At 40.0% G+C, this 21,370-nt stretch overlaps 1 protein-coding gene across 1 annotated transcript in view; it reads right to left on the bottom strand.

Annotated features, from left to right (window-relative positions):
• The window catches only part of LRP1B (LDL receptor related protein 1B), a 1,639,960-nt gene that overhangs the window by 1,078,112 nt on the left and 540,478 nt on the right, over positions 1–21,370 (bottom strand). The window contains 1 exon segment of the mRNA XM_030210865.1: positions 6,338–6,560. Coding sequence (XP_030066725.1) covers positions 6,338–6,560 — 223 coding nt within the window.

Below are 21,370 nucleotides of genomic sequence, written 5' to 3'. Positions count from 1 at the left end.
GGTACAGGATCCATGCACAATGTGAAAAAGGGGGCGTAGAAATGGGCATGATGGGGGCATTCCTAAAATTAATACACATTACAGAATAATAGCGATACCTGCCTGATGTAGGCACATACATTTGCATCATATTTCAGCGGTACAAATGGCCACATCTAAAGTTAGGTGCAATTCCCGGGCATCAGCAGTGTTCTATGCAACATGCCTAACTTTAAGAATGGCTTATAGAACAGCGCTTTTTTTCAGCTCTCCTTTTTTGGGATGCCATATATAGAATCAAACAGAAGAATCAGCATCAGAGGGTTCACAGGCTCCATGCTGTAATGGAAATTCTTTTGCCGCAGCTGCTGCTCATCGAAGAGAGAATCTGGATGGGGCAGTGAGAGAGAAGCGGAGGAGGTCTCCCCAACTTGCTTATTGGTGCCCCTACTTGAACCCAAGCCCTGGCTTCAGAGGCAATTCAAAGGCAGCCTAAATTTAGTCATTCAACCCTGGCCATGCAAAATGTGACTCTCTGACTTGTTAACTTCTACTTATCTGACTAAATTTAACTTTCAGTAAACAACATTGCAGGAGAAGATCTAGAGAAAATTGTCCTAAAGATTATTAGCTAAAAATAACCAGCTATTTTTCTGCTCAGTGAATCTTCCAAAACTGACCTTAAAATTATCAACCTTTTCAAAATTATTTTACTTGTCTATATCAACAAAGTTCAACATTTATAAGTTACATGGAATTATTCTCTAAAGGGCCCTTTTACGAAAGGGTTGCCGCTCCACGGTAGTCCTGCGAGCAGCATTCCCAGCTCTGGAGGTATTTTTCCAAAATTTATACTACCGAGTTTGCGCAGGAGCCCTTACCGCTGTAAGTTCTCTCTTCCCCCCTCCCCACCCCCACATGTCCACTCAGTAAGAATAATCGTACTGTATGGCCTTGTCTTTTTTTTAGGGGCTTTTTACCCACTGTGGTAAAAAGGACCCTTGTGCTTGGCAAAAATGTCCCCCCACCCCCGCTACTGAAGGGTCCTATTTACCACAGCTTGGTAAAAGGACCCCTAAAAGATTACACACATATAGGTTTTCAGAGGCATTATCCATTTTGTATAGCTTCATAAGGCTAAGCTGGAAGTTTTATACTTTTATTGTAAAGAAAACAATTCTGTGACATAATAAACTCTGAATGCTTTGTACATATAGGTCAAATTGCGGGATAACAAATTCATAAATAGGTCCTTTTACTAAGGTGCAGTAAAAAGTGGCCCTAGTGCGCCCTTATGTAGGTTTTTCCCATGCTAAGGCCATTTTTACTGAAGCTAGAAAATGGCCTATTTTCTATTTCTTCTATTGATAGCCATGCTGTAAGGAGTCCTTAAACAAAGCTGCAGCAAAAGGGGGCCTGCACTGGTGTCAGCACGTGTTTTTGACGTGTGCCGAGTCCCCCTTTTACTGGAGTAGGTAAAAGACAGGTTTTTAAAAAAAGAAATTGCTGCGTGCCCATTTTGGGTGGGAGCCCTTGCTGCTACTCATTGAGGAGGCGGTAAGGGCTCCCGCACTACCCCGGCAGTAACTAGCACGCGGCACTGCCCAATTACTGCCGGGTACACACCGGCATTGAAAATGGCGCTCGATGAGGGGTGGGAACTACCACCGGGCTGCTGCGGTAGCCCAGCAGTACTTCCCTTTTAGCAAGCGGTAAGCCTGCATTGGTCTTACCGCCACTTTGTAAATGAGCCCCTCGGATTGCCATTAGCATATGGCCATTTAAAAAAATTACCACAGGGTCACTTACTGAAACCTATTTTGTAGGTGGTAAAGCTTCACGCGGTAATCCTGTACTCTCCAATTAGCACTCAGTAATGCGAATGCACTAACTGATTAGTGCAAGAACACTTGCTCTCCACCCCCCAGACATGCCCCTTGAATATTTTTTTAACACATTGTGTGTTCAGGGGTCCTTTTACTAAGCCACAGTAGGCTCTAAGCACATGCAGTGTGTACCAAAATGAGAGTACTGCCAGGACAGCGCACCCTCCTGGTGGTAATTTCAGATTTGGTATGCACCCATAATGCCTGGGCGAATTATTTATTTCCTCCTACACGTGTGGTAATCGGCACTTGGCGTGCGCCAACCTGTCACCGCGCATGTAGCATGTGAGCCTTTACCACTAGATGAATGGGTGGTGCTAAGGGGTCAGGCTGGTTTGGGGCACACACTGGTTTCATTTTTACTGCAGGTCCTTTTCCTGTCCTATTAACCCCCCCCCCCCCCCCCATTTTTTGTAGATGCGGTAAAAACTGGCCCGGCTTGTGCCCAATACACGTGCCTACACTACCTTAGGCCACTTTTTACTGTGGCATAGTAAAAGGACCCCTCAGATTTGAATCTTACCACAGGAAGCCTGAGCACATCCCTTGGTAAGCCATTATGAGCAGCGGTAAGCACGTACTAGCAGTGCAGGGTGGATGTTTTTGTGCTACTTAATACTTGTCTTTCCTGTACTATTATTTCAACAATTTTATAGTCATCCAAACTTTTCTCATAGCATCAAAAGATGCTTTTCAGCATTAAAAATCTATCCATGCAAAATATTGGATATGCCTGATTTGTAATGTATCTGTGTGAGGAAATTTTATAAGGGAGTACTTGTAAAAATAAACAAAACCTTGCCAATTGTGAAGGCATCCAATAAATTTGAATACCTTCAAACGTGGAAAAACTGTAATTTTGCCTTCAAAAGCAATTCAGTTCTTTTAATGTATTGTCAGCTCAATTTCTAAACCAAAAGAAATGAAATAGAGGAGATCTTTATATCAAAGAGACAAAACTACAATAGTGATCTTCATATGGCTTTGAATGATGTTGTGAAGATATCTCTCAATTATTACATTGGTTCTATTTTTGTCCATTTGATGTGTGTGTAAGTAAAATGTTGATTTGAAACATACTTATCTAAGCACCATGAACAAATGCTAACTTGGTTCCAGTTTCTATTCTTTGAGCTGCATCAGGGGATAGGTGAGTTCTTTTTCACTTGAAATTAGCTTAATCTGTTATCTTCTGTTTTTAATGGTTAATTGTGTCTAAAGAAACAACCAAAGGGGTGTGGAATCGCTAGTGCTGAAGCTATAACATGAAGGCAATCCACAAATGTTCCTATGAAACACCAATAAATATTGAAAATAAATTTTCTTCTAAAAGGAAGAAAAAGCCTCAAAAATGCTCAGGCCCTACTGGGTTTTACAGAGCAGTAGCGATCCAAACAGATCATGACTTCATCATTCGCAAAAACTTTCCGACAATGTCAATGCTCAACAGTGCTCAAAATTTTTTTCTGTAAGTTATATGAAATTTAATGAATTTAAAGAGCAACTTATCTTTGTAGCAAGAAGACAATTTAAAATGGAAACTTGCCCCCAGGTCAACAATGGCCAGCGTTTCATTAAAACTGTTTCAGGGACCAGATGGCAAGTGAATTTAACATAAGCACATTCAATGGTCATCTGGAGCGTGTCTCTAAATACATATGGCTTAGTAAACAGGGCCCATAAACTCTTCGGATTGTTCTTCAAATAACATGCCGTTTTAGCAAGTTTACACACACCCTCATCTGTTATTTATTTATTTTTATGTTACCTCTAGCTCAACACAATTTATTTAAAAAATTTTAAATGTATACACAATAATTTGTTAATACACACACTATTTTTCATACATAATAAATACATACTGATGATACATATATACATACATAGTAACATAGTAGATGACGGCAGAAAAAGACCTGTACGGTCCATCTAGTCTGCCCAACAAGATAAATTCATATGTGCTACTTCTTGTGTATACCTTACCTTGATTTGTATCTGCCATTTTCAGGACACAGACCGTAGAAGTCTTGCCCAGAACTAGCCCCACCACCCAAACACCAGCACCGCCTCCCAATCTCGGCTAAGCTTCTGAGGATCCATTCCTTCTGCACAGGATTCCTTTATGTTTATCCCAGGCATGCTTGAATTCCGTTACTGTTTTCATCTCCACCACCTCCCGATATATTTTTTTCTCACTATGCTCCACACACAATTCAGCGCCTACCATCTTGTATATACTTATGCATATTGCAAATATAAACAATCACTTCAGTTCGGAGCTCTTTTACAACACTGTGGCAGAGCTAACACAGCGTTGGTGTGCGCCAAGCTGGCACTACTACCAGCCCACTGCAGGAGCCAATGGTAGTGCCACCCTTACCATGCACCATTTCCAGTATGATGTAATTTTTTTTTGTACCGAGGACTTACTCAGCAATAATCTGGCAGCACTGCATGCTGCCCGGTTACCGCTGGGTTAACACGCAAACCCTTACAGCCTCCTAAATAGGTGGTGGTAAGGGCTCCCCCTGGAAATGGCTGTGCGGCAAGTGTGTACTTACCACACAGCCATTTCCTTTTATTTAACCTTTTACTTACTATGGCAAATCTAAGTGCTGACACCACCACAGGGCTCCTTTTTACCCCAGCTCTTTTATCATGTATTAACATGTTCATATATGCATGCTGGCTGTTATTTAGTACTATTTAACCTGCCAGGAATGGTTCCTGGCCAGTTAAATAGCACTTAAATAGCACTTACAGGTAACAATGCACATAACGTAATTGGCTTAACAATCTAATTAGCTTTGATAACAGCACTTAACAAGCGACAATGAGCACTAAATGGCAATAATTAGAATTTATACGCATAACTTGCTAAGTGTATTCTGTAATGCAGTGTGACTAACTTCTAAAGTGTGCAAACAAAAAGGGGCATGGTTTTGGGTGGGAAAATGGGCATTTCGTGGACGTTTCAAAATTTACATGCATAGTTATAGAATATGGCCCTCTGCGCTGAAATCTACATGCCAGGAGTTACGCCATGGTTTTTTTGGTGTAAATGGATGCATGTAGTTTTAGGTGCTGGAGTATCAACTAAGCGTATTCTATATACCATGCCTAAATCTAGGTGCCACTTATAGAATACGCTTAGGCAAAAATGTTTTCTGCCTCTATTATTTAGGCGCCATATATATAGAATCCCCCTCATAGGAAGAGATTCTATATATGGTGCCTAAAACATCGGTGCTGACTAAGCGTATTCTATAATCAGCACCTAGATTTAGGCCCTGATATGCTTAGTTGATATTTCAGTGCTAATATCTGTGTGCATCCATTTATGCCAATGGAAATCTGGTGTAAATCTCAGCGTGTAGCTTAAGGTGCACTGGGCCATATTCTATAATTAGGCACCTAATTTTTGGAACGTCCATTTTCCCTCCCATTTCCCTGTCTATAACCACACCCTTTTTTGCCTCCGCACATGAGATGTTCGGCACACATTGTTTACAGAGTACACTTAGTGAATTGTGCACCTAAATTTTAATCAGTGCCAATTATTACTCATTAGTACTTCTTAAGTGCTCTTATCAGTGCTCATTAGCTTGTTAAGTCAATTGTTACATGTGGTATTATAGAATCCGCGCCGATTTCGGCACCTAAATCTAAGTGCATTATATAGAATCTAGGGGGTAGCAGCTAACTGGCTATATGGCACATCATAACTGGCTAGCCGTGAATAATAAGCACTTTGCTGGCTAAATTTAGCAGACAAATCGGACCATATAAATAGCAGTCCTATCTTTGGCCGATATAAATGTAACTGGCCAATAATGAGTATTAACTTGGCTGGTTAAGTTTAAGTGGGCCAAAAAAACCCTCCTGGATATTCAGTGTTGGTCACTGGAGATGGCCCAGCATTGAATATCTGGGCTCAGCACCAATTGCGGCACTTAGCCGGCCTGCCTTCCACAGGCTAATTATCAGTTGGATGTTTTGTTTTTTTTTTAATCATTTTTAAAGTTTTTATGTTATCTCTATGTTTTATCCCATAAGAGTTATGATGTTCTTATTTAGAACTTATAGGCTCCTGATGCAGGCGATATTGCCGAAACACGGCTCATGTGGAGTCCAAATGCACTCATCTCCTGTGTTTTTCTGGTTTAATTAAAATAAATGGCATTTTATTGTGTATTTCCCTTCTTCATCATTTGGTAATTCCCACTGTGTTTGTTTTGTTCATATATTTTGTGGGATTTTTGGTTCTTCCCATTTTTTATCCACCTATATTTAAATATTTAGGACAAACATATCAAACGAATTGAAAAAGTAGAAAATAGTATAATCTGTGATTGGCAATGGTCAATCTACTGATTTGCATTTTGTTGTCAACAATGTCTTTCTATACTTAAAATAACTCAATAAAAAAATTTTGCACTAGCCCTGTTTTTTTTTTCTATGTGAATACTTACACTGTGTCCTTGAATTATAGCATGTCTTTTCTTTCCTTCATAGTCAACCACTTCCACATAGTTCATGTATGCATCTGCCCAGTAAACCAATTTATTGACAAGATCCAGTGCAAGGGAGGTTGGCTGTTTAATTTTTGATACCACTATTCTTGTCCTTTTCATCCCATCCATGTTACATCTCTCAACTTTGGCAACATTCCCATAGTCTGTAAAAAATAGTTTTCTGTAAAAAGAAAATGGTTGGTTAAAGGGACATGTTTTGAAAAAAAGAAAAGTGTTAAATAACACAACTTTTAAGATTTTTTTAAACCAGTGTATACGTTTTCTACTAAGAAATATCCCTTAACACCTAAAGAATGAATTACAGTGAATATATAACGCACTGACATACGTAAGTGAACTTTGCAAATTTTCTTTCATTATGGAACAATATTCATTATCCAGTGGCGTAGCGAGGCCGGCTGACACCCGGGGCGGGTCGCCGCTTCGCACCCCCTTGGGTGCAGCGCAGCACACCCCCCCTTTGGCGCGCACGCCCCCCTCAGCGCGCGTAAGCCCTCCCAGAGTGCATCGTTACCGCTGGTGCTCCGCCCCGCCGAGTGCACGTCGTCTCTGGGAGCTGCGTCGGCTCCGTTGGTTCCCTGCTTTCGCTGCCCCGGAACAGGAAATAACCTGTTCTGGGGCAGAGAGAGCAGGTAACCAGCGGTGCCGACACCCCCCCAGCGCGTGCACCCGGGGCGGACCGCCCCACCGCCCCCCCTTCCTACACCACTGTCATTATCAAATACAAAACTTGCTCATGCAACACTTCTTTTCATTTTGTAAGTTTATTTGCATTTTTCTTGTTTTTCTGATAAGTAAAGAAGTTCAGCTGAGAGAAGCATTGGCTGTAGTTGAATGGAATTAGGGATTTTTTAAAAACTTTTTCTTTTAAGTTCACTTTTTTTTACATTTTAAAGAATACATACCAAAGAGAATATGCCCCATCAGGAATATGATCATATGAAAAAGACAAAGCCAACGAAGTACAGAGAACACCAGAAATCTTAGACTAGATCAGAGCATCCCCCCACCCCTCCCATCCCCACCCACTCACATAACCTTCAAAAGCATATGTAGCATGGTGTCAACCAAAGCTAATGGGAAAAGATATGCTCAACCAGTAAGTATGTCGTAGAATTCAGTATGCCTTGTCAGCATATATGAAGCGAATATAGCAGAAAAAAACAAAATACAGTGAGGCGTTTCTTGCAAGTTTGGGAACCTGTTGGCCACTATGCCCAATTATAACTGCTGTTCCTGCTTTATCTTTATAAAAAAATCATTATGGGCCTTTCTACTAAAGGGTAGCACACACTAATTCTGTTAGCTTTAGTACATGGCCTCTATGAGGGGGTTTATAGAACACTGCCCTTCACCACTAAGAGTAGACCCTCTAGTAGTCTGAGCCACCTTAAAACCACTAGTCCTGCCTAGGGAGGAAGTGAGACAGGAGGGATGGAGTTGAAAGGACAAGAACCAAGAAATATAAAAGGCAGGGCCAGACTGGCATTAATGAGACCCAGGGAAAGAAGATATGAAGCCCCAGTATATGCCTTTACAATATAGATTTAGCTACTGTGACCTGTAAGCCAACCTTTTGATTTGAAGATGTGGAAGCCTTGTTTTGAGGTCTGGCTGCAGCTAGATCTGGAAACCTAGAGAGAGAAGCTTACAGACTGTGTTTGGGGTGTGGAAGTCATGTGCCACAGACTGTGGTTTAGGCCCTGTCAGCCACAGGCCCATGTTGAGACTTTTCATAGAATTAAAGAGACATTGCTTGACCATGTGAAGTAATAGGCTTCAGGACTAAAGGCCTCTTTTACCAAGATGCACTAGTGGCTCCCGCGCAGCATTACCACACCGGGGAGCCACTAGCGCAGCTTGATAAAAGAGGTCCTAAGTGAATAAAGTGCTTGCCTTATTTTACAAACATGTCTGGCTGTGCTATTTTGAAGGCCCGCCTTCAACCCTCGCTCACAGTATTACAGTCCCCTATATTTCTTGTGAATATTTAATTAGAGTGTAAATACGTATGTGGTAATATTCAGTGGTATCAAACCTTCTTAATGTTAATGAGTAGTATATCCGGTTAACTTTTACCAAATATTCCAAGAGATATTTGGTTAAGACTGATATCAGCCGATATTCAACCAGTGGTGGTCAGCATTTTTTTTTTAAAGTTGAGCATTACCAGCTAGAATAGCTCCAGATATTCAGTGCTGGGTCATATCTGGAGCTAAATCTTATGAGGCTGGCTGCCAGAGGTTATATGGGTCCCGGCCAATATTCAGTCAGTGCCCGCATATGATAGCTGTCCTAAATTCACCCGCTTAACTAAGTGGGTCCCGGAACTGAATATTGCTGGCACCTGCATAACCGCTAGCTTCTCCCCAGTGCCAAGCCATTTGCTGTTCTTGATCTGCTCACTTTTAACACGGGCAGTCAAAGACAATATTCAGCCACACTGCCCGATTTGGTGCCACTAAATATCAGCGGTTGGACATCTTACTGTGATTTAAGAGGGTCAGAGATTCTCTTGACTATTTAAATAGCTCTGAATATCAGACCCATAGTTACAAAGTTGCAGTATCATATTTTACTGCTAATATTTATTTACTGCACAAGTCACTAAAATGTGTTATCTCGGGTACCTCTGATTATCTTTTTACCTGATTTTTCCATTGGTCATATTAACCGGTTAACTGTAATTGGATAGTACTAATTATCAACATTATCCAGTTAAAGTTAATCCAACATGCCTTAGAGTCTTCCTAATTTTCACTGGTTAACTATTGGCAAAGACATTGGGTTGAGAAGCCAAAATGGGTCAGCAGGGTCTAATTTTGAAAACTAACAATTTTGATTGGTTAATTACTGAAGTGAGCTAGATGCATGGCTTGAATATCAACCCTTGCATTATTTTAGCAGATTAAGATTTTGCATAGGATGTCTATTCAAAATGTTACAGCCAAGCACGAACATTCACAATTTGCCAGGTATTTCCCAATAGACTCACTGAATGTGGAGCCTTTTGAAAAATACATGTAAGTCAAGCAGAAATATACAAGAGTAGCTTCACTCGATGTGTTATACATGTAAATGCAGTACTTATATTGTAATAGCTGATTATGCAAAACTATACTTAGAAGAGAATCCAGTAAATAAGATGTAAGTGCTGGATTATGTAAACCTACATGTATGAAAAGAGCTAATTATGCAAAATAGTTCTAAACATCAAAGGTTTGGCTTTTCTGTGGTAGACTTTAAGGCCAGAGAGAAAAGCCCAGTGTCTCCCTCAGTCAATTCTCAAAACCCTAGCTCAAAATGACTTGTTAGCTCACCCTTGTGTGATTTGGAAGAGGTATAAATGTAGACAGGGATCTTTTTTGAAAGATACATGTATTCCTCTATAAAATGGAAAGTGCATGTATATTCTAAAAGTATGCCCACACCATGTCCAGAAAATACCCCCATAAAATCTTTATGTGATGTGGATATACACGTGTGATAGAATCTATAGGAAGATATCGCTTCCCCTTAAGCACAATCCTTCACAGTGCCACCTTAATAGACCTAGTCCTGGGAGTCTCAGACAGGAAGGTGTGGGTCAGCAATGGGAAATAAAAGTCTAAGGCTGGGGGGGAAACAGAGATATCCAGAGCAGTAAGAAGCAGACCTCCAGAGAACTTCTATAAAACATATTCCTGAAGGACCAGAGGGGTTGCATAGGCCCTTATGTGCCTTTGTAAAAGGGCAACTTTAAGCACAGCTTATAGAATAATGTTTTTGGGTAGCAATTTTTTAGGTGCCATATATAGAATCTAGTCTTAATTGCCAAAGTTAGTGCATGTTAGTAAATTGGCTCTAATCTGTTTTATTTGTAGAAAGGGAATCTGGGTATCAATCTTTGTAAAAAGAATGTATGAATGGGAAAGGATTGGATTTTACTATATACATGGAAATTAATTGCGATCATATTAATATAATAGTATAAAAATGTGAAGAATACACATAACTTCTATATAAATAGACATGATAAAATGACAAAAGTGAACAATATGGCATTGGCCTATATATTAAAAGACTCATAAAAACACTTCTCAAACCTAAAAATATGTATACTGTGTCACAAACAAAGGAACTAGATATGAAATCCCATCTATAATGTATGAAGAAAGGGAATAGAGTCCTCAGCATCAGTGCAAAGGCACTAACCTGGGCCTAGCCATAAAAGCAATAAGGAGCTATTACAACCTCCTCTGCAAAGGCTTCTCACGTCGCTGTTGCTCTGAAGCACTTGTTACACCTCAGGACTCATATCCCAGTCAATCCCTTTTAACGCGGACAAGCATAATATCTGAATCTAGCCCAAACTATATATAAATTGTGTAATAACGATAGCGCTAAACAGCACTTATCTGGAAAACAAAACCATGGCGGTACAGCAAGACGGCATAGCAATTCAACGTTCGCTGGCTCAACAAGGAGCCTTGTTTCGATTCTTCATCAGGAGCCAATTGTCAATTGTGTCTGCCACCAAACTTCAACTCAACAATGATTGGGCTATGAGTCCTGGGATGTAAGAAGGGCTCTGGCGCAGCAGTGACGTGAGAAGCTTTTGCAGAGGAGGTTGTTATAGCCCCTTCTTGCTTTTATGGCTAGACACAGGTTAATGCCATCATGCTGATACTGAGGACTCTATTCCCGTTGTTCACACATTTACTTCTAAATTCTATAAATTGCGGCTTAAGTTGTGCGAGATAACTCTGTGCACTATTAGACCCAATCTGTGTCTAAGTTAGGTGCAGTATTTAGGTCTGCTTTTCGATGGCCTAAATGGGTGCGCTTACATTTTAGTTGCAAGAATAGCACATGCACATAATCTATAAATTACGCCTAACTTTAGGCGTAGTTTATTGTTTTTCAGGCACCATGTACACAATTTGGCCCTTAGTGATTATAGATGGGATTTCATATCTAATTCCTTTGCTTGGGATACAGTATACATGTTTTCAGGTCTGAGGAGTGTTTTTTGCAATTATATTAGCCTCTATTCATCCAGAACTATTTTTTGTGGCATTGCTCTGTATTTTAAAAGAAAATTGCAATAAAATAAAGACTAGAAAACATCCCTGTATAAAATAATGCCCTCAGATGTATGTGTGAGCACTTTGCATGCTACAACACGTAATGAGACATTTGAAAACTATGCATAACCAGTATCAAATAAAATGTATTATCAAGCTGTATGACTTGGAATGGCTTTTCTTTTATAATAAATATGAAAAGGCCTTCCTTCATAAACTATGTGAAAGTGATGGACTCCTGTACAAGATTATAAAAATATGCCTAAAACTTAATATATGTAACATAGAAACATGCTAAAAACTGTTCAGAAATTAAGCTCTCCATATAATTTTGACTAAAAGTCTACTGATAGATGCATCTGTGCTATTGGGGTAGACCTACAAATGGATATGTCTATTTAGTTGCCCTTAGGCCATGCAGAAGGAGTTTATTCTCAGTGGCGTACTGAGAGCGGTACAATGGGGGTGGTCCGACCCTGGTGCACGCTGCAGGAGGGTAAAGGGAGCAGCCGTGAGACTGTCTGCTCCACCGGTTCTCTGCTCCCTCTGTTGTTACTTCCTGTTCCGGGGCAGGGAACCTGTGGAGCCGATAGCCGTGTGGCTGCTCCCAGTACCCCCAGAAGGTAAGAGCAATGCTCCCAGGGGGTTGGAGGTGATGCACTGGGGGGGGGGGGGGAGGTGATGTGCCAGGGGGTTGCGCGGTACCTGGGGTGGTGCGCAGCGGCAATCCGCTCCGGGTGACAGACGACCAAGGATCACCACTGCTTATTCTATAAAAGCACCTGGTATTGGTGCACCTAACATTCAGGTGCCTGCAGTGACACCAGGTGGATGGCTGGTGTCACTGCAGGCACTTATAGATATATATCATTTAAGCTGCATGCATACGTGGCAGCCCCACCCATATCTCACCCAACGTTCCATCTATATGCATAGATATTTGCTGAATAGCAGTTAGGCACCCTGCTAGCACTTTTGCAGGTACATGTACTGAACACTTACGAATATAAGTTCTAGTGTGCACAAGGGGCACATAAGTGTGGGTGCCTACATTATAGGATTGTACTTTATATGTTCTGTTGCATATAAGCTGTTAAAATAAGAACAATGGCTATTTGGGGGGGGGGGGGATTATTTATGTCTTAGTTTACTATTCCTAATCTCTGTAAATTGTTCAATATAAGTGTAACAAGAATCTAGGAGACAAAACATGCCACCAAGGTTTCTTCTAATCTTGCTACCTCATTAGCATTCATCATGTTTGGCAAACACAAATCAATTTCAATTAGGCTGACAATATTTCAATAAGATTATCTTCTCAGGAGACAAAAATCACATTTGTGAATAAAAGACCATTTTGCTATGGCTCGGACACTATCTCTGGAATAATCCGATTTCTAGTAAATGAAGGTATAGATATTACTTGAGCATCAAGGATTTGATTTTCTGAATTTCAGGTTTTGATTTACTAAGCTTTCTCCCCATTGAAACATAATGAAAAAAAGGTAAATGAGGCCCTTAATTAGTTTTTGGGTTTCTAGATTTGCCATAAATAACAACTGCAGCTTTATCCCCTTAACACCTTTAAAAAACAAAATGTATTTTTATATGAAGTTCTTTTTTTTTTTGGTGCATCATAAAAGTTAAAAATCACAGGGGACAATTTTCAAATGAGCCTAAGCACCTAAATTGGCCTCTTTTAATTTACTACAGTTGAGTTCCTACTTTATGCTCAAAATTTCACTAAACTTTTAAATGTAGATCCTAAACAGCAGATGGTGACATAGGCAGATTTAGGGTGGGGAAAAAAGTTAGGAACTTAGCATTAGACATCTAAAACTGGCTCCTAAGTCTAGGTAAATGAATGGCAGGTCTAGATTTGGATTATGACTTTTATCAACCTAAATTAGGTGAATTTTCACCTGAAACATTAGGAATTCTTTTACTAAAGTGCACTAAGCAGTTAACATGTGCATTAGTTTACATTTAAGTTTATTTAAAACTTAATATACCGCTCAAGAAAAAAACTATCAACACAGTTTACAATTCCATACATAACAATAAAAAAGGGAAATAGAACTTCAATAAAAAAGAGAAAGGATAGTTCAAAAAAGATCTAAGATCCAACACTGCAAACATTAGACTATCAAGCTTGGTGGAATAAATACATTTTGAGTTTCACATTGAAATCAATCAAAGACTGTCAGACACAAATTTCGGGGAAGAGAGTTCTACAAAATGGGGTTCTGCACATTAAGGGGCCCTTTTACAAAGGCACAGTAGGGCTACCACACAAGTAGCATACACCAAATCATCTCTACTGCTAGGGTAGCTCAGGAGCCCAGTGGTATTTCTGAAGTGGTGCATGCAGTTTCCCTTGGTAGAAAATAATTTTCTATTTTCTACTATGGGGGTTTCCCGGTGGTAATCGGCAGTGTGGTCACATTGCTGCTTGCAGTCAGATTACTGTGGGGTCATCGCATGAGCCCTTACCACCAAATAAACAGGAGTTGGAAAGGGCTCACATGGTAAATGGCCAGGTGCTAATTTGGAACTTAATGCCTGGCCAACAATGCCATGAATTGAATTTCAGCATTAATGCAGGCACGTTAATAGGTGGCCTGTGCATGCGGGAAACTCATACGCTAAAAAGTAACAAAGGACTGATATTCAAAATAACATTGTATGAGACTGGGAGACTGGGCATCCAAATGGCAGATGACATTTAATGTGAGCAAGTGCAAAGTGATGCATGTAGGAAAGAGGAACCCAACGTAATGCAAGGTTCCACATTAGGAGTCACCGCCCAGGAAAAGGATCTAGGTGTCAACATTGATGATACGTTGAAACCCTCTGCTCGATGTGCAGTGGTAGATAAGAAAGCAAATAGAATGTTAGGAATTATTAGGAAAGGAATGGAAAACAAAAATGATGGGGATGGGACAACTTCCCTATGAGGAAAGGCTAAAGCAGCTAGGATTCTCCAGCTTGGAAAAGAGACAGCTGAGGGGAGATATGATAGAAGTTTATAATATACTAAGTGGAGTGGAACAGGTAGATATGAATCAATTATTTACTCTTTCCAAAAATACTAGGACTAGGGAGCACACAAAGAAGCTACAAAGTAGTAAATTTAAAACAAATCAGAGAAAATATTTTTCACTCAATGAGTAATTAAACTCTAATTCATTCCCTGAGAATGTGGTAAAAGCAGTTATCTTTGCATGGTTTAAAAAAGGATTGGATAATTTCCTAAAAGAAAAGTACATATGCCATTATTAAAATGGATTTGGGAAAATCCACTGCATATTCTATGATAAGCAGCATAAAATATGTTTTGCTACTCTGGGATTGTGCCAGGTACTTAACAGAATACTGAGCTTGATGGACCTTCGGTCTGTTCCAGTGTGGCAATGCTTATGTTTTTATGTTCTTAACATAGTAAAGGTTGGCAAACAAAGACCTGCATGGTTCATCTAGTCTGCCCATCAAGATGGCCAGAGCTAGTTTGCATTCTGCACAGGTTCCATGTCATGATCGTTGCCTCTCCCTGCCAATTTTGGGGCACAAACCATAGAAGTCTGTATGGCACTGGTCCTACTTCCCAACTACTGGGGGTGCCATCGAAGCACTCTCCAGTTTTGATCCTGATCTGTTTTTGCCATTTACGGGACTCTAATAATAGAAGTCTGCTCGGCATTACTTCCCAATTTCTGAAGCTGTTGTCAAAGCTTACTCCAGTTATGAAGTCATTTAAGTTTTGCTTTAATTGGAATCTATCCTTTTGCTATATAGTGTTCCTCTTTGTTTATCACACACATTCTTGAATTCTATCACTATTTCGGTATGTACAACCTCCCATGGGAGGGCTTTCCTGGCAATCGCATTGTTTCTGTGAAAAAGTGTTTCTTGACATTGCTCGTAAGTCTCCCACCCTGCAACCTCAATTCATGACCTCTAGTTCTATCACTTCACTGTCTCTGAAAAAGATTTGTTTGCATGTTAATGCCTTTTAAGTATTTAAATGCCTATATCATATCCTCCCTTTCACTCCTTTCCTCTAAGATATACACATTGAAGTCTTCAAGTCTCTTCTCATATGTATTTCGGTACAAGTTCCATATTATTTTTGTAACCTTCCTCTGAACTGCCTCGGGTCTTTTCATGTCCAGTGATTTCAAAGTAAGAATACTGAAAGGTAATTTTAAAACAATACAGGAATGTAAGACCTTTGAAATAAGAATGATTGAATATTTTGACACCCAACAAACAGGATTTAATAAGGATCTGGGTTTTCTAACCCATTATAAACCATAAAGCTGTATTTCTCTGTTTATTTCTCTATTACCCTCCTCTCACCTACCAACACCCATCCTGTTAGAATATCAATGAAATGCTCTGATGTCCCCATGCATACCCCCACCCTCCCACTCTGTCAGACTGTCAAAGTAATGCTTTGATGTTTCTCTTATATATACTATCTGCTACCACATTTGCTTATTTCCGATCTGATGAAGAAGGGCAACCTTCGAAAGCTAATCAAGAAATGTATTAAGTTATGTCCAATAAAAAAAGGTATCATCTTATTTTCTTTTCCATGTTTTATTTTGTTTGATTTCTATTGATAACCTTTAAGAGTGGACTAACCCGGCTACCACACCTCTCTTCTCATGTCCTTATCGAAATACAGTCTCAAAAATTGAACACAATACTCCAAATGGGACCTTACTATCAACTTGTACAAAGGCATTAACTCCCTCCTTCTTAGTTCTACTGGATATGCCTCTCTCTATGCAGCCTAGCTTCTTTCTGGCTACAGCCACTGCCTTGTTTCATTGTTTCGCTGCCTTCAGATCCTCCGACACTATCACCCTAAGGTCCCTCTCTGGGTATGTGCTTATCAGCCTCTCATCTCCTAGAAAATACAACTCCTTTGGGTTTCTACACTCTACACTTCTTTGCATTAAAGTTTAACTGCCAAACATTAGACCGTTCTTCTAATCTTGCCTTTAGTTTAGCTACCCCTCTGGGGTGTCCACTCTGTAGCAAATCTTCATGTGATCTGCCAACTTTTCATTCTAACCCTTCGGCAATGTTACTTGTGGCTATTTAAATCACCTGTCCATGACTAACTAGGAAGGCATTTTCAGCTGCACTTAACTGGTTAGTGCTACTGAAAAAGCCCAGTTAGCGCCTAAGCTGAAAGCGGCTATTTTATGGGCATTGTAGGATACAATCAGCACTTAGCTGGTTAATCACATAAATAGGAGTCCTATTTTTATTCAGTTCTAAATCTGAATATCACACTTAACCAGCTATGTTTTAGCTGGCTCCCTATACCCTGAAATTCAATGCTGTGCACTACTTGGTTACCGCCAGGTTAGCACGGGAGTCCTTAATGCCACCTCAATGGGTGTCAGTAAGTGCTCCCTCCCAAAATAGCCGTGCAGCAAGTGCTTCACTTGCCGCATGGCCATTTCTTAAAAAAAAAAACAGCCTTTTACCTGTAGCGGTAAAAGGGGGACTCAGCGTGCATCAAAAACATGCGCTGATACCAGCGCATGCCCCCTTTGCTGCAACTTAGCAAAAGGACCCCATAATAAATGTAACCCACTTTGGTTATAGCAGAGGAAAACGGTATATCAAATCCATGACCCCCCCTTTTACAATGACATGCCTTTTTTCTGCTTGTTTTTGTTTGTAAGTGACATGCAATGAGATAGGATATGTTGTTGACATTTCTGATGTCCTTGCAAATGACAGCCCAACCTTAATGAAAAATCCATAGCTAAACTTCACAAATTTATATTTGCTCAATAAAGAAATATATGAAGAAACAAATGGATACATGAATGACATCATTGCACATTGTTTCCATAATGAAACAATTCTCATAAAGATGCAATATAAAGTTCATGCAGTACATTTGATTCAGGGTAGTTAAAATTTCCTTCATACCTTATAAATCCAAAGCATTATTCTGACTTCATTATTCATAGGCCTTTGGCTAAAAAAAAAACCCTAGTATTTTTTATTATTTAAATAAACAAATTGTTATTCTGTGTTTTACCAAATAAGATATGCAAAGTGGTGAGTGGAAAAATAGCATTCTTGGGCATAAAATTTGAAACAGTATATCTTATTAGAAGCATGAGAAACAGCTATTGCAGACTTTCTTTCCCAGCAGATATAGCACAGATGGCTGCATCTGCAGTGAATCGGGTAAATATCTATGAACCTGTGGACTACTGAACAAATCTGGTTCACTGGCATGCTAATTACCACAGAACCAAACTGTCAATCTCCATTTTCATCTATTTCTAAATATGCAAATAGTGGTAAAAAAAGGTAAACCTCTCTCACAGAATTATCATTTAAAAATATACAGATGGCTTGTTTTATCCAGAATTAGAAAAATGCAAAACCAAAACCTATGCAGCAATTTGCATGAATAAAATCTCATTATATGCTAAAATGTTGGCATGGAGACTTTACATATAAGACTCATCCCATTGGGGGCCCTTCTACTAAGCTGCAGTTAGAACTAATGTGTGCTTGCTGCAGGTTAAAATCCACCACTGTGGGGTGTGCTCAGATGTCCCATAGTAGTTTTGTGGTTCAGGGCACACTACCCATGTGCTTAAAAATTAGAAACTATTTTTTAGCATTGGGGTATGTTTAGGGGCAGGCAGTATGCATACTAATTCGTTAGGGCAGCTGCATCACTGTGCACTAACTAACTGATTAGCACATGGTAGGCCTTACCGCCTAGTAAGTAGGTGTCAGTAAGGGCTCCCATGCTAATGGCCACACACTAGTTGGGAAATTAGCACATGACCATTAATTGAAGAAATAGAAACTGTGACCAGCTGTGCTAAAAGTGGCCTCAGGATGCGGTCTGATACCGCAGGCCACTTTTTTAGTACTGTTTAGTGAAAAAGCCCCATGGTATTTTAGACCTCTCCTTGACCCAATCTGCATGATGCATAATCTAATTCATTAGATATGAATCTGTCTCATTATCCCTGCTCCAATAAGTGGAGGCACTCCCCTGATATCTTCAACATCTGGAATTGGGTAAAGGAAGCATGCAAAGCAGGAAGCCAAAAATAAGACTTTGCTTTTGTTTGGAATGACATAAACAACATGGCATCTGACACCATTCACAAGAGAGAACTGAGACAAATGTGTATTCCTGCTGAGCAAGAAAAGAGAATGGGTAGAGGCCCGGGATATCAAATCTCTCAGACCACCAAATGCTGTTACTGCCCTATCAATCCATGGCAAACTTTATTCCTTTTCTTGCAGTTGCTCATCATGAAGAGTAAGTTTGGAATCAACTCGGGTAATATGAATATTCATCTACCATCAAGTAATGTCATACCTGGGGTGCAAAAGTGCCAGGGCAAGGATTTAAATTCCCCAGCTGCCGAGACCAAAATCAGTTCACTATTTATTCATTTAATTTTTTATTTGCTATTCCTTCTTTGCTTAGGAAAAGAAAGAATAGCAAGATAAATTACATACAAGGTATAAAATATACAAGATGAATTACATATAGGAGGGGATTCTATAATTAGCACCCAAAAATATTGGCGCTGAGCGCAAATCTATGTAGGTTGCACACGCTTTATAGAATTGCAGCTAGCACCAATTCCATGCTGAATCTTTAGGTGCTAGACTGCTGAAACCAGGTATAAATGTTAGCGCCTAAATTAGGTGAACTTTGGTCAAATTTTTAAATTCCACGCACAAATCCGGACAACACCGTGATGTGCCTCTGGCCACGCAAAATAAAATTAGGCGCTATGGGGCCCTTTTACTAAGCCGCATAGGTGCCTATGCACACCCAATGCATGCCAATTTGGAACTACCGCCCGGCTACCATGTGGCCCAGGCGGTAACTTCATTTTTATACGCGCCAGAAAATATATATTTTGTACTCGCACTGCTGATTACCGCCCGGTTAACACATGAGGCCTTACATGGGTGGCGATAAGGTCTCAGGCCCAAAATGGATGCGCGCCAATTTTCATTTTGCCGCATGTCCAGTTTTGGCCAAAAAAAGGTCTTTTTTGCAGATGCGCTGAACAATGAACCTGTATGTGTCCAATACATGCGTCTACACCAGCGTAGGCCACTTTTCAACGCACCTTAGTAAAAGGACCCCTAAGCTTTATAAAATAGTGCTTAGTGAGATCTTTTTCAATGCCAATTAACAATAATTGGTTGTTAGCACCAAATTATTGATGTTCTTGTGATCATTATTCAATTGATGTGTGTGCAAAGCAGGGCACTGATTTTTGAATATCATATTTAGAATCTGGAAGATAACGTATAAAATATACTATGCATAAGAACAATGCACACATAGGGCCTCTTTTATCAAATCACACTAGCGGTTCCCACATGGCAATGCTGATGAAGCCCATTCAAAGTGAATGGGTTTTGTTGGCATTACTGCACTGGAGACCGCTACCACAGTTTGATAAAAGAGGCCCATAATGAGATATATATTATTTGAGCACAAGAATCATACAAGATACATTGAACACCAACCTCCGGATAGTAATAAATGGCACTTCAAATTGCATGTGCAAATTTGGGTACGTGCAATTTAATTGAATAATGAGCCAATTAGCACTGATAGTTGAGCCCTACCATTCAATTATCAGTGCTAATTGGCATTAATTAAAATCTATGTATGTAAATTTACATGCCCAAATCCACGAGTATAATTTATGCATGGATCAAAAAAGGGAGCACGGCCATGGGAGGATCATGAATGGATCGGAGGCATTCCTGCAATTTATGGGGCCCTTTTACAGAGCGGTGGTAAGTCCAACATAGGCTTACCACTCGCTCTTTCGGGACTACCGCTGGTCCAACACGACTGCAAGTGTTAATCCCTCCCTGAGCGAGCACAATTTCCAGGGGAAAAAGAAAAGACCTGGAAATGGCTTGCACAATGGTAACCCGGCAATAATCGGGCATCGCCGCACGCTGCCCAGTTACCACCAGGTTAGCACAGAAGCCCTTATCGCCACCTCATTAGAGAGCGCTAAGGTCGCCCCATCACATGGCCATACAGTAAGAGCCCTCTTACCACATGGCCATGTGTGCCTGGGTTTTTTTACCTGCTGCGGTAAAGAGGGCCTCGGCACGCAGGAAAAACGGTCCCTGCAACCAGCACACGACCCTATGTACCTTGTTATATTTAGCTGTCATTTACAGAATAGAGCTTACTGCCAGGAACTGTGACTACATTTATTAGGCACAACCAATTACTCCAATAAAATCTTGGAGTAAATCCCTGTGCCTAAATTAGGTGTGGATCCCCTTTATTTTATAACAGCATGCATAAATTAAAGGAACGCCCCCGATCTGCTCATGACCCTCCCATGGCCAATGCCCCATTTTGGACCTGCACTTAAAATTTATGCACAGATACCAAATCTAAATGTATGCATATTAAATACATTTAGCACAAATAATTACTTGTTAAAATCTCAGCTATTGGCACTAATTGGCTCATTATTCAATTAATCTGTGTGCACAAATTGGGAATATGCCCAAATTTGAATATGCAATTTTTAGCAACTTTTATAGAATTCAGGAGATGATGTGCTGTTAGAAGGCCTATATATAGAAAGGTACCGTAAGTTAGCATAGCTCATCTACTGAAAATTGTATGAACACAATAATATCACTGAACCAGAAAAAAAAATTAACTGGTCATGACCCTAATGGAATTACAGAGAATAAAGAAGCTGTGATCACCTGGGATGTTCCCACTGCATTTGGTAAAATAAACTCAATATAAGAAACTTGGAGAAAATAACCAGAACATCATTGCTAAGATGAGTGTCAGTAGAAAGTATGTATTTTGTAGACAGAATATCAG

The sequence above is a fragment of the Microcaecilia unicolor genome, chromosome 7 (assembly GCF_901765095.1).
Source record: "Microcaecilia unicolor chromosome 7, aMicUni1.1, whole genome shotgun sequence".
Lineage (NCBI taxonomy): Eukaryota > Metazoa > Chordata > Amphibia > Gymnophiona > Siphonopidae > Microcaecilia > Microcaecilia unicolor.
Note: the sequence above shows the minus strand (reverse complement) of the source record. Positions and strands in the feature narration are given on the sequence as shown.